Source organism: Necator americanus, chromosome I (genome assembly GCF_031761385.1).
Source record: "Necator americanus strain Aroian chromosome I, whole genome shotgun sequence".
In the NCBI taxonomy this organism is placed as follows: Eukaryota; Metazoa; Nematoda; class Chromadorea; order Rhabditida; family Ancylostomatidae; genus Necator; species Necator americanus.
In genome coordinates, this window is record NC_087371.1 from 36452013 (window position 1) to 36462381 (window position 10369).

A 10369-nucleotide genomic window follows, 5' to 3' on the forward strand; every position below is an offset into this window, starting at 1 on the left:
ACACGAATAGTGTGAAAGGAATCATGACAGCTCGGAAACATTCAATAACCGTCACTAACCTCCCTTCACTTATAAGATACCTTTGGCCGATGAATGGGTTATTGTTTCGATGGATACAACAAAAAAGAAAGGAATTAAAATTGACTTAATAAACATATGCTGGTGACGTTAAATGACTGTCAAAAGTTGGAAAAAAAGAAAGAAAACATTAGAGCTCGATTGAGAAAACATATTTCTCTAGCCTCTGTAGGATAATGGCAGTGGGCTGTTTTTTCAGCTGTGAAAGCTGTGGAAGAGCTGTGCTGGTTGCATTCGCCCTCATTTATACAAGTACGCGCTGCGGCAATGCTAACTTTTGTGGGAGACTCGAAATATTAAATTTAATTCAGCTTCGGGCCACATTTTCTAACAGTTATTATTATTAAATTATTCAATTCTATGAAGAAAAGAAAGTATCTATCCGTTCTTCTAAGCCATATCGGTAAAGAATCACATTTTTAGATCTCGTACAATTGGTTTATTTGTGGAACTGTTCTGTAAACTTTATACTGTGATTGTGTCATGGTGCTTATCAAAACATGAACTATTCCAGCGAAACGAAGTTAAAATAAAAAGTTGATAGAGCTTTATTTTCGGTTATTTACAATCTGTATGAACGACGAGACTAAAATCACAATCAATATGGACGTGAACCGTTTTGAGGATTGCAATAGGTGTAAGTGAATTTCAACGTGATACTAGGCTGAATTAATTAGGAAAAAAGGAATGTTTATGAGTGCTCCACTGAGCAGTTTCTACACATTAGAAGTGCAGAAGTGTGTAAGTCTCTGATGTCATTTGCTTTAGCACTAACAATAAATTCTTGGCTCCTGCTTTATAACCTTTAGAATATAGGACATTCATCTATAAATGTTTCTTGTACTGCTGTTCATGTTTCATTTCTAGCTGCATCGGCTACTTCCTCGCTCCTAGCTTTCGAGCGAATCTGCACACAGGTAACGTGCTTTGAGGTTGTCTCTCTAGGGTAGTTCTAAATCGGGATTTTTCAGCAGAGAAATGTTGAAAAGAGAACCAGCAAAGAATTTGGATATTTCACTTTTCTAATGGTGTTACATTCAGTAGTGTTAAACTCCTTCAAGTATCCTCAAGTAGAGGAAGTTGAGCATTCAAGTCAAGCGGCAAAATGATTATATCGCGTACAGGAGAAACGTACGCGAGGGCATACTATGCTCTGCCCTCCACGAAACAAAACAGTCTGCTTGGGATTTTACGAGAACGTGATCACATTTGTAACATGTGAAAGAAGCAACTGCTTGTCGTTGTTGCCTTTCGACACGGTCAGAAGATCAGCAAACCGCTCGGCCAATTTTCCAAATTGCTCCACTTTATTGATTTGATGAAGTAAGAAAAACAAGCCTGCTGTGAAGGTACGACCACATAGAGCATCACGACGAGAACCTGAAAAGATAAGCATGATTTGAAAAGGCGGGTTTTCTTTAGTCAATACCGCTAACCATTGAGTCTATGCATTGTGATGTATAGGACTAGGACCAAACATAGAGCTGCATTTGGAGAGGCAATAACACTTGTTTTATATAAAGTAAGTGTAGGAGTACACAATCCACAATCTCGTAACAAATTGACAATAGGGCCCACATCGGCTGGCACTGAATCCGGATGTGCGATCAAATATCTGAAACTTTAACAAATTTTCTATCCGTCATTTGTACGAGTGAACAACAATTAAATGGTCCCACCTGTCGCAAGCTGTCAATGATGAAAACAGTGGCGCTGCGTTAAGTTGGCAATGCTGCCTTTTTGACTGACATAACAAAGAGAGAAGTAGTAGGTGTTGACCAATCTTTAATGGGAACTATTTTAGTCGATAGAAAGTGAAAAAAAGAACAAGAATGAGGTGTTAATTAAAAGCTTTTTGAGGTAAATGCTACCTACTGTTCTGATAATAGGCATTTCTAGGCAAAGCAGTCGATCCTATGATTAAAGTACAGGAGCTTTCACAGTAGAAGACTAGGACATGTTTCGGAGATATTCTCATAACCATCCTGGTTCGGCAAGTTTAAACCACGGAATTACGAATAACTTTAGTTTGACTGTTGACCCTCCGCTTTCTAGTAGATATGGCAACCAACAGGAAATCTCAAATGTCGTGATAGCTATCCTTGGCTTTATCGTTCACAGCGAGAAGTACAAGTACTAGTTTATTCGACGTATAATTTCTCCAACAATAAAGCCGTCAAAAATTTCAAGTCAAAATTTCAAGTGAAAAGTCAAAATTCAAAAACTTCCAAAACAATTCCTTCACCTCACTTTCAGTTCACTCAGAGATTATCAAATCTGAGCTATACGAGACTACCATGTGGATAAGGAGAACATTATTGTTGGGTTTTCTTCTTCAAACCATAACCACAAAACTCCCCATCTATTTATTGTTTACGTGTTTTTTATTCACATTCAATAGAGAACGAGTTAAATTTTATGAAGCGCACTTTTTTCCTGTGAAAAAACCAAAAGAAGTTATTATGTTAGAAGTTAGAATTAATTGTATAGAAGTCAATACGTACTTTTGCAATAAGTGGGACAAGCATTTGGTTTCCCTGAAGATGTCGAAGAAGTTGCTCGTACTGAGATGAATGAATGAACGCATCGTTGAAAGAAAATGCTCCAATAGTTGTCAAAGTGGACCCAATTTGCTTGAGCGAATCTGTAAAAGTGAACAGCTCGCTGACTCAATTGATAGCGAACTTAATGGAATAGGCGTTACTTTGAAAAAAAATGCACTAACCATCTATCAAAATCCCCATATTGTGATTAAAAACTAATCGCAATGAATTTATGGCAGAGGAAGGAATCCAGCTCTAAAAAACCAAAATATGGAACCCCTATCTACTAATCCAAAATTTTAGCAGAAGCATTGCGGAACCTCGATCAAATCAACAGTTCTCGAACAAAGCACGTCTTTTTTCGTCTTCACGTCGCGCCATGTCATGCTGTTTTCCTGGTAACGATTCAAACTAAACGTGTCGGTTAAAAAACGTAGGCAACAGAATTTCAAACAATTAATAAAGCAATAGAGTTCGCAAATCGGTACGTTTTCAACTTACTAAGGATCAGAGTGCTTCAACAAGAGATTAAAAACATGGGACAAAGCTGATGTAGGAGTACCACCTTTCGGACTTGGCAACTAAAATGAACGCACTTGTGATTAATTTGAAAAGTCATATCTTCTACAATGAATGTTTCCCAAAAACTCACCGAACTGAAAATTTTCTTCTTTTTTAGATCATTAGCCATTTGACGAACGATCAAATTTATTTCTTCCCTCCACATATCATGTCCATTGACATCCACGTGTCCGCACATATAAATAAACGCGCGGTGGAACGACTGGAGATTACGCGAAAGATTGTTGAGCACATCTGAAGGCACGCTTCAAGGATATGAACCCTATGACAGAAAAAAATAAGCGGGACCTTCAAGTGAGAACGGTTTTTCCAATGTTGTTAACAGTGACGGGAGTTCTAGTGCTAACTCGCGACGGATACCCTCTTCAAGAAGCTCCTTAACTGGAACTTGTCGGCCAACCAACAAAAAACGAGATGAAAGAAAAATCAAGGTTCTGGTAATGCTCTCACCTTTGGATTTATGCTGACCAATCCTACTTTTTTGAGAGTCATTCGTGATACACCCAGACTAAGATTTGATATGGTATGCGTGGCATCGGCAAGACTAAAGTTTTCTTCAAAATCTGCCATTTCTCTTGCCTAAACTAGTGTTTTTTTTAAGAATTAAGACAAATTTATAAAAGTAAGATTCAATAAGGCTCCAAATCCTTGACGTTCTGAAGACGGTATTACACGAGCACCACTGAATGTCCACTGACACGATGCAAGCATGTTACTGCCCAATCAACTACTCGTCAAAGATCAGTCAGAAAAGGTTTGCATTTACGAGTTTCAAAACTATTTCTATGAAGTCGGCATACCATATTATATCATATCATATGCGAAATAGAATCCCAGATAATTACAAGCTGCGGCACCGCAATACCACTTGAAACTGGTTCTGGCACGGCGAAAAAGCGAATTATGTAAACTCGGATGGTTCCCGTACAAGGAATAAGGAACTAACCACGGACTTATCCAAAGTTGGTTCCCAGTGCCGTTGCAGCGAAGGAGAAATAGTAGTTTTCAGAATAGAGAAAAGCCTATGCGGAATCGTTTGCAAAATAGAACGCAGACGTCGCTCAAGATGGAAGGAGTAAGCTCGTCCAATCAAACTAAAACCATTATTTGACAATGAAGATAAGGTTCTTAATCTCTGATGGTTGATTTTCCATCTATTCGAAAACTTCAGTTCATCAAAAACCTAGCAAAGATGCCATGTCATATAAAGAGAAGAATCCCGAACAAACGCGAACGTGAAGTTTGTCCATTGTCAGCATGGGAAGAAGTCATATATGCCGCAGTCATGTATGGGAATAAATAAGGAATGTACGGAAATCCTCTCTTCGTAAAGAATTGTCATCGTCAATGTACATGGGAATCGCCAAAGGCGCGATCCTTGTGAAAGTCAACCACGTGAGAGATAGAGCCCCTCTTTTCGACTGTAGTGGAGAGCACGTATTGAAAAAAACTTACGTCTTTCGTTCTTCACCCTGGAACTGTTCGCACAAAGTTGTGATTGAAAGCGAAAGTTTGAAGAAAAGGGCACGAACAGCATGAACATCTGATGACTCCAAAATCCTATTTTGAATACGTGGAATCCAATCATCTACAAGAGAAGGAGAATTGAATGAATAAAAGTAAGATAGGAGACTATTCACCTAAGATAGGCCACAGATAGGATGGGTCTGCGCAACGTCGCACACGTCGTTCTTCCTCTTCTCTCACATTGTACAAAGCGGATAAAATATCCAACTGCGGTTGCAACTTTTGCAAATGTTGTGCAACACTGAGATTTCCGCCCAGATCGAGCATTTCGCCAACCTAATGAAATTTTTAAGTTGCATTGAAATTGCGATAGTTTATATAGCTACAGAGAAAATAAGAAAAGGAAATTGTGATAGTTTGATCCACTATGACCGGTTGCCATAACCTTCATACCTGAGCGATCCTTCTTTTTACTTGACAAACAAGCTCTGCATTTCTTTTACTGTTAAGGTCCAGGTCCTCTAATGTTTTCTTCATCAGCATAAACCAATCATGTAACTTTGCTAAAATGCGACTGCATTGTCTAAAATAAAACTGGATACGTAAAAATCACGACAAACTCACTCTTATTTTCTTTATTGAGAGAACCAAAATCTTGCGAAAACAACTGAGCCATCTCGGAAATAATGGAACAAGTTGAGGAAGTAACTTTCTTGATGTTTTCTTCCTTGTTTCGCAGAGAATTTCTATATGCCTAGAATGAAGATGTGTAGAATTCCTCAAAGAGAATCATTGAGGAATCATCAATCATTTAATTTATATAATGTACCGAAAAGAACTCCATTTCAAAATTTGAAGCCCTCAAGAAGAGTACAAGAGACTGTGCTTCAAATTGTGGATAGATATCGATCGCTTGTACATACGTGGAAGCTTTCTTGGTGGTTGTTTTAGCTGCAAGTTTAAATAATTTTTGAAGGATGTGGCTGGAGAACTGACATCTGCTTGTCACGACAACATAACAAATTCAGTATCTAGCCTTTGTTCATAAACGAAGAAAAACATATGAACATGTGCAGGAAAACACATAGTTCTTGAAGTAATGTTATGTATGTAAGGATAATAACTCGCAAAAAATGATAATAATTCCTGTAAGATCTTACATGTATGTAAAATCAGCCATCTTAAAGACGAGTTGTACTGAAAAATGAGGCGAATTTGGGCATCGAAGTCGTTGGGCAGTATTTTGCCCTAAAAGTATGAACTGAATCCTGATAATGGATGCGTCTTTCATCTTTCAATAGAAATGGATTCAAATGGATAAGAATAAGAAAAAAAACACGCACTTGTGGAATAGTTAGCTTGGAAAGTGCATTGTAGTGATAAGCTGCCATGTCCTTGGCTTTAGTAAGATCCACCTGACTAGTGATAGCTGCTAGAGCAGCACGATAAGAGCACCATGAATCGAGGAGATTAACGTTCAAACCCAAACCGAGTTGGAGCACCTGGAAATGATGATGTTGGTTATAGGGGATAAAAATGCATCGTTTCACCCATTCATCTCCGAAGACCTCACCCATTCGTCACGAAAAAAGTCCTCTACGACTTGACGCATCTTAGAGAAGTCGGATTTGAGTGTTGACGGTTTGAACAAAAGGCATACATACGTCCATTTCACCAGTGTAATTCTGTCAACGAAGGCATTTCCAAAATCGTTTATGCCCTATAAAAATATGTACACCGGCAAGCGGGGAAAAATAAAAACGTGGTACATCTCAGGAATCAGCTGGTATTAATAGTTTCTTGAGAAATAATGTTCTGCCATCGATTGAATAGGACCACACCTCAAATTACAAATGATTTCATTTCGAGGAATCAAGATTCAACGACCCAACTGTAACTACTACAAGTTACTTACTAACTGAGTTTGTATTTTAGTTATTATTGAGTATTTAAGTTCATTTAATTTTCTACAGCTGTTGTTGTATTCCATGTTGAAAGTACAACTAAATTTTGGGGAAGACGTCTCCAATTCACATTTCGAAATTTGGGAAATGCAAACAAATTAGAAAGCTCAATTAGGATAATCTTACCTCCCTATGGATAGTCTCACAACATGCAAGACATTTCTCGACAAATGAGTCATCCATCATGAGACGCCCGGAAAAGTGAAGATTAGAAAGAGAAAATCAAAATAGAATAAAATTAATTATACCGAATTAGACCAAATTGACACGACTCACTCAAAAAGATAACAAGGATCTGAGGTAGATGAACGCACTCGCAAAAAATCCACTAAGAAATCAACATTTCGACGTTCGTCACTGAAATAAAAGAATTCTCCGAGAACGGTAATCAGGATAATTTATTAGCACCTGTTCCTATAAATAGCTACGTAGATCCTCTCACGCACTGGTCCAGGGAAGTATGTTTCTAAGTACAAGAGAACTAGTCCTATATTGAACAAGATTTCAATGTCAATTATATCCAAATAGGAGATTCCAACTCTTTCGCTACCAACTTGATCACAGTATCTGAATCAATTTTCTTTCTATGTAGTAATAAGAAGCAGTAAAACAAACTTACTCTTTCAAACTTGAAATAAAGTTAGCTATAGTTTGAAAAAGAGTGGAAAACCTTGATAAGAGCTCCCGATACGTGTTATAGAAACTGTCCTGGAGCTCCTGCAAAATATTTAGATGAGACTAAGAAAGATATTGATTATGTACTGAAAATATTGACCTATTTTTTCACTTCTCCTTCTTTCTTTTGACTTATATTCACCGAAGATTTGGTCGTCCTAAAAAAAAAAAAATTTTTTTTAAAGGGGGTGGAAAAGGGGGGGTTTTTTTTCTTTTTTCCTAACGCTGTTTTCTGCAACCCTGCACCTTTTCTGCTCCTAGTTTCTTTTTTCTGCTAGCTTTTTCTATATATAATGTAAACTACCAGTCCTCTTTCATTAGGGCATCGCGGAGTTAGATTTCTGGATTCATAACAAGCAAAAATGAGCACTTAGCGGACTTTATTCGCGATCCAAAATGAGAGAAATAGGAACAATTTTGGTGAAGAAATAAGAAAAATGAAAGGGAAGTTACAAAGTAATGAATACATTTATGCACATCAACAAACGGTCTATTCGTATGCAATTCAGTTGCTTCTGCTCGTGACTTAATTACTATGCTATACAATCCTACTACAACCTAGTCCCACTTAATCCACAACATTCCCGAAAGCATGGATTCATCGTTTAGGGACACCAGAAATATCCCACACTGTATTGAAAAGATTACACGCATGGGGAAAGGGCCGTGGATGCAGGGAACTATAGTCTGATGTATATTTAGAAAAGGGAAGAAAGATCAAGAAAAAGAAACATATACCTCGTTCTCATCTATTTGCTTCTCGTAGTAAGTAGGACGTGTGAAATAGTTGAAGTCTAGCACCATTATTTTGTACTTTGAAGAGGAAGGATCAGTAAAATCTTCGGAGACAAATGCAGCCAGCCTAACAATTTCGGCAAGAATACAATTCGCCTCCTCCTTGACGTTCATTAGGAATGACTCAGTCGCTATAGTCGACATACTGCTTAGGCTATTCATACCTGAAAACGTGAAATTTTCTCTTTCAAAATGAGATCATACGACTGTACTAACGAGAAACATATGAATAAATAATTTAAAACCGTAATAGCCTGTAAAGGAAAAAGAGTATTGTCGAAAGAGAACAGAGAAAAAGGAAAGGAAGTCTACTAGTATTCTCATATACTTCAGGAATTCGTAAATGTGGAAAACAGAAGCTAGTACGTAATGAGAATTCCTACAATACGGTCTTTTGACTGTCAACTCCATCATATGAGGATATGACAGAGAATTGCGGAACGTCGAAATCCGCCAACAGTGACTATCCTCATTGGAAAGCAGTACCGTAGTCGTAGGTCAAAACTTTGCATATATAAAGTACACTTTATAATTAATATCAACGTTGGAAATCGATAGCAGTTATGGGCCTTTGAAGGCACAACGCAGGTATACATGGTCATTTCGCAGGCATTTTTGGATTTACACGTTGAAATGACTGAAACTATCCAGCAAAACGTACTAAAAACCAGGATTCTCGCTTACTTTGACCATAAGGATAGATGGTTCAAAGTCTCTGACGCATCAGCCCGCTTACGACGCGGCAACGGGTTTGACTGTAACCGGGGATCGTTGAGATTTTGTGCTGCTCTACACAGTACTTGAGGGCCCAGCCAATGTATCAAGTCAATGTTCTTATCCTCCGAGACAAATCCACAATCAATTTATCTAATTTATTTGGAAGGAAAATTTGTCCCTTTTGTGTCCCATCAAAGTAGAAACACTATTAGGGAACTCTCGAGGGAAGTCGGAACAAGGTAAGTGTTACTGGAAATCAATCGAGCAAATCAAAAAATGTAGGGGGTTCAGATGATCATATCGTACCTCTGATCACCTAAAAGTGCGACCCAGCGATTCTCATCATATATTCTGTGGAAAGTGCGCTTCAATCGTGTTCACGCGCTCCCGTTAATTTTGATGGTTCTTCTCTTTTTGCTACCCGCTCCTTGAAATACGTGCATTTATGTTTACGTAGCTTTTTTTCACTCGAATGTATAGGTTCTTTCATCTTGTAGAAAATTAATGGTCCGTAGAAATTGATTACTTGTACGATAGGATCACAACGGCATGGAACTCAGCGCAGTTGCATAAGTGGTTGCGCTCGAAGCGGTGCGTTGGGAAAGCGGCTTGAGTCGAGATAGGACCATCGCGAACTCCAATGAAGGATGGTGTTAACTAGTGTTAGCTAGGCTTTCCCCTTGGTTCTAACTGCTACCGTACCGATTCAATCGCGTTCGCTTACTAAGGTGCACCGTACTCCATGTCGTTTTGACCCGACTATAAATGCAGTTTTGGGTGCTTGTGCTTCTGCATTCGATCGCAATATATGCACAACAGTACGCACGGTTTGTGTGCTTGAGAACTCAGTGGGACCCTTATTTCTCGGCGCTATAACTTACCTTTTTTTCTCTTAGAAACTTTAGCTTATATGTTATAGATCCTCCAAGTCTAATACTTACGTCTTAGCGCCCCGATTGATTTAATTATTTACTTCGAGAAATAATAAGAAGCGCCACTGTGTGCTCGATTAGGGCTAAGCAGATGGGATTGCGGGTGTACGTCAAGCGGCGTAGGAGAGTACGGAACTCGCCTCACGCTCACCCAGTTGAACACATTCTGAAATCCACAAATCCCGTCACATATTTATGTGCATACTACCTTTTCACATCGTATTATCACGGAACGAAGCAACTTTCTCATTGCAGCCTTGTCAGTTCTGGTCGTTTCGCGCTCAAAATCCCACTATGCGCATATATTGTATGAGAGATTCTACGTCAAAACGAGAATTTCTTATGCATTATATGTGGATGGTGTTTGCTTTCTAACTAATTTAGTATGAAGTGTGTTTTGTAGAGGTGGAGGTACTCAACACTGCCCTAATGGAATTTTACTTTGGAGCGCAAAACATTTATAGAGCACAAAAACCGTTCTTAAGTGATAAATGCGGATTGCGGAGATGACGTCTCTCAGGGCATTTCCGCATTCGTTGGAAGTGCTACATGATATGGCTTAGCTGTTAATTTTCTGTAAGCTGGTTTGAAGTGTTTGGTGAAGTTAAAGCATTAG

At 38.5% G+C, this 10369-nt stretch overlaps 1 protein-coding gene across 3 annotated transcripts; it reads right to left on the minus strand.

The window, feature by feature from the left end:
* Positions 1–1267: 1267 nt before the first annotated feature.
* On the minus strand, positions 1268–8266 carry RB195_007976 (uncharacterized protein; the record flags this gene model as incomplete). 3 transcript variants are annotated; one of them, XM_064181906.1, is made up of 22 exons in its annotated part: positions 1268–1458; positions 1515–1693; positions 1758–1861; positions 2583–2722; positions 2804–2876; positions 2942–3032; positions 3123–3202; positions 3274–3437; positions 3492–3579; positions 3654–3782; positions 4150–4297; positions 4659–4791; positions 4844–5006; positions 5124–5233; positions 5295–5424; positions 5500–5621; positions 5831–5918; positions 6014–6172; positions 6244–6390; positions 7081–7201; positions 7254–7351; positions 8048–8266. In XM_064181906.1, the coding sequence occupies 22 exons, from the start codon at positions 8264–8266 to the stop codon at positions 1268–1270; spliced, it is 2877 nt and encodes a 958-aa protein (XP_064038659.1). The 3 variants fall into 3 exon arrangements, with proteins under 3 accessions (XP_064038659.1, XP_064038660.1, XP_064038661.1); XM_064181907.1 differs by lacking the exons at positions 7081–7201; positions 7254–7351; positions 8048–8266 and adding an exon at positions 6761–6820; XM_064181908.1 differs by lacking the exons at positions 1268–1458; positions 1515–1693; positions 1758–1861; ... (14 more) ...; positions 6014–6172; positions 6244–6390 and adding an exon at positions 6907–6991 and having other exon boundaries at positions 7043–7201.
* Positions 8267–10369: the final 2103 nt, after the last annotated feature.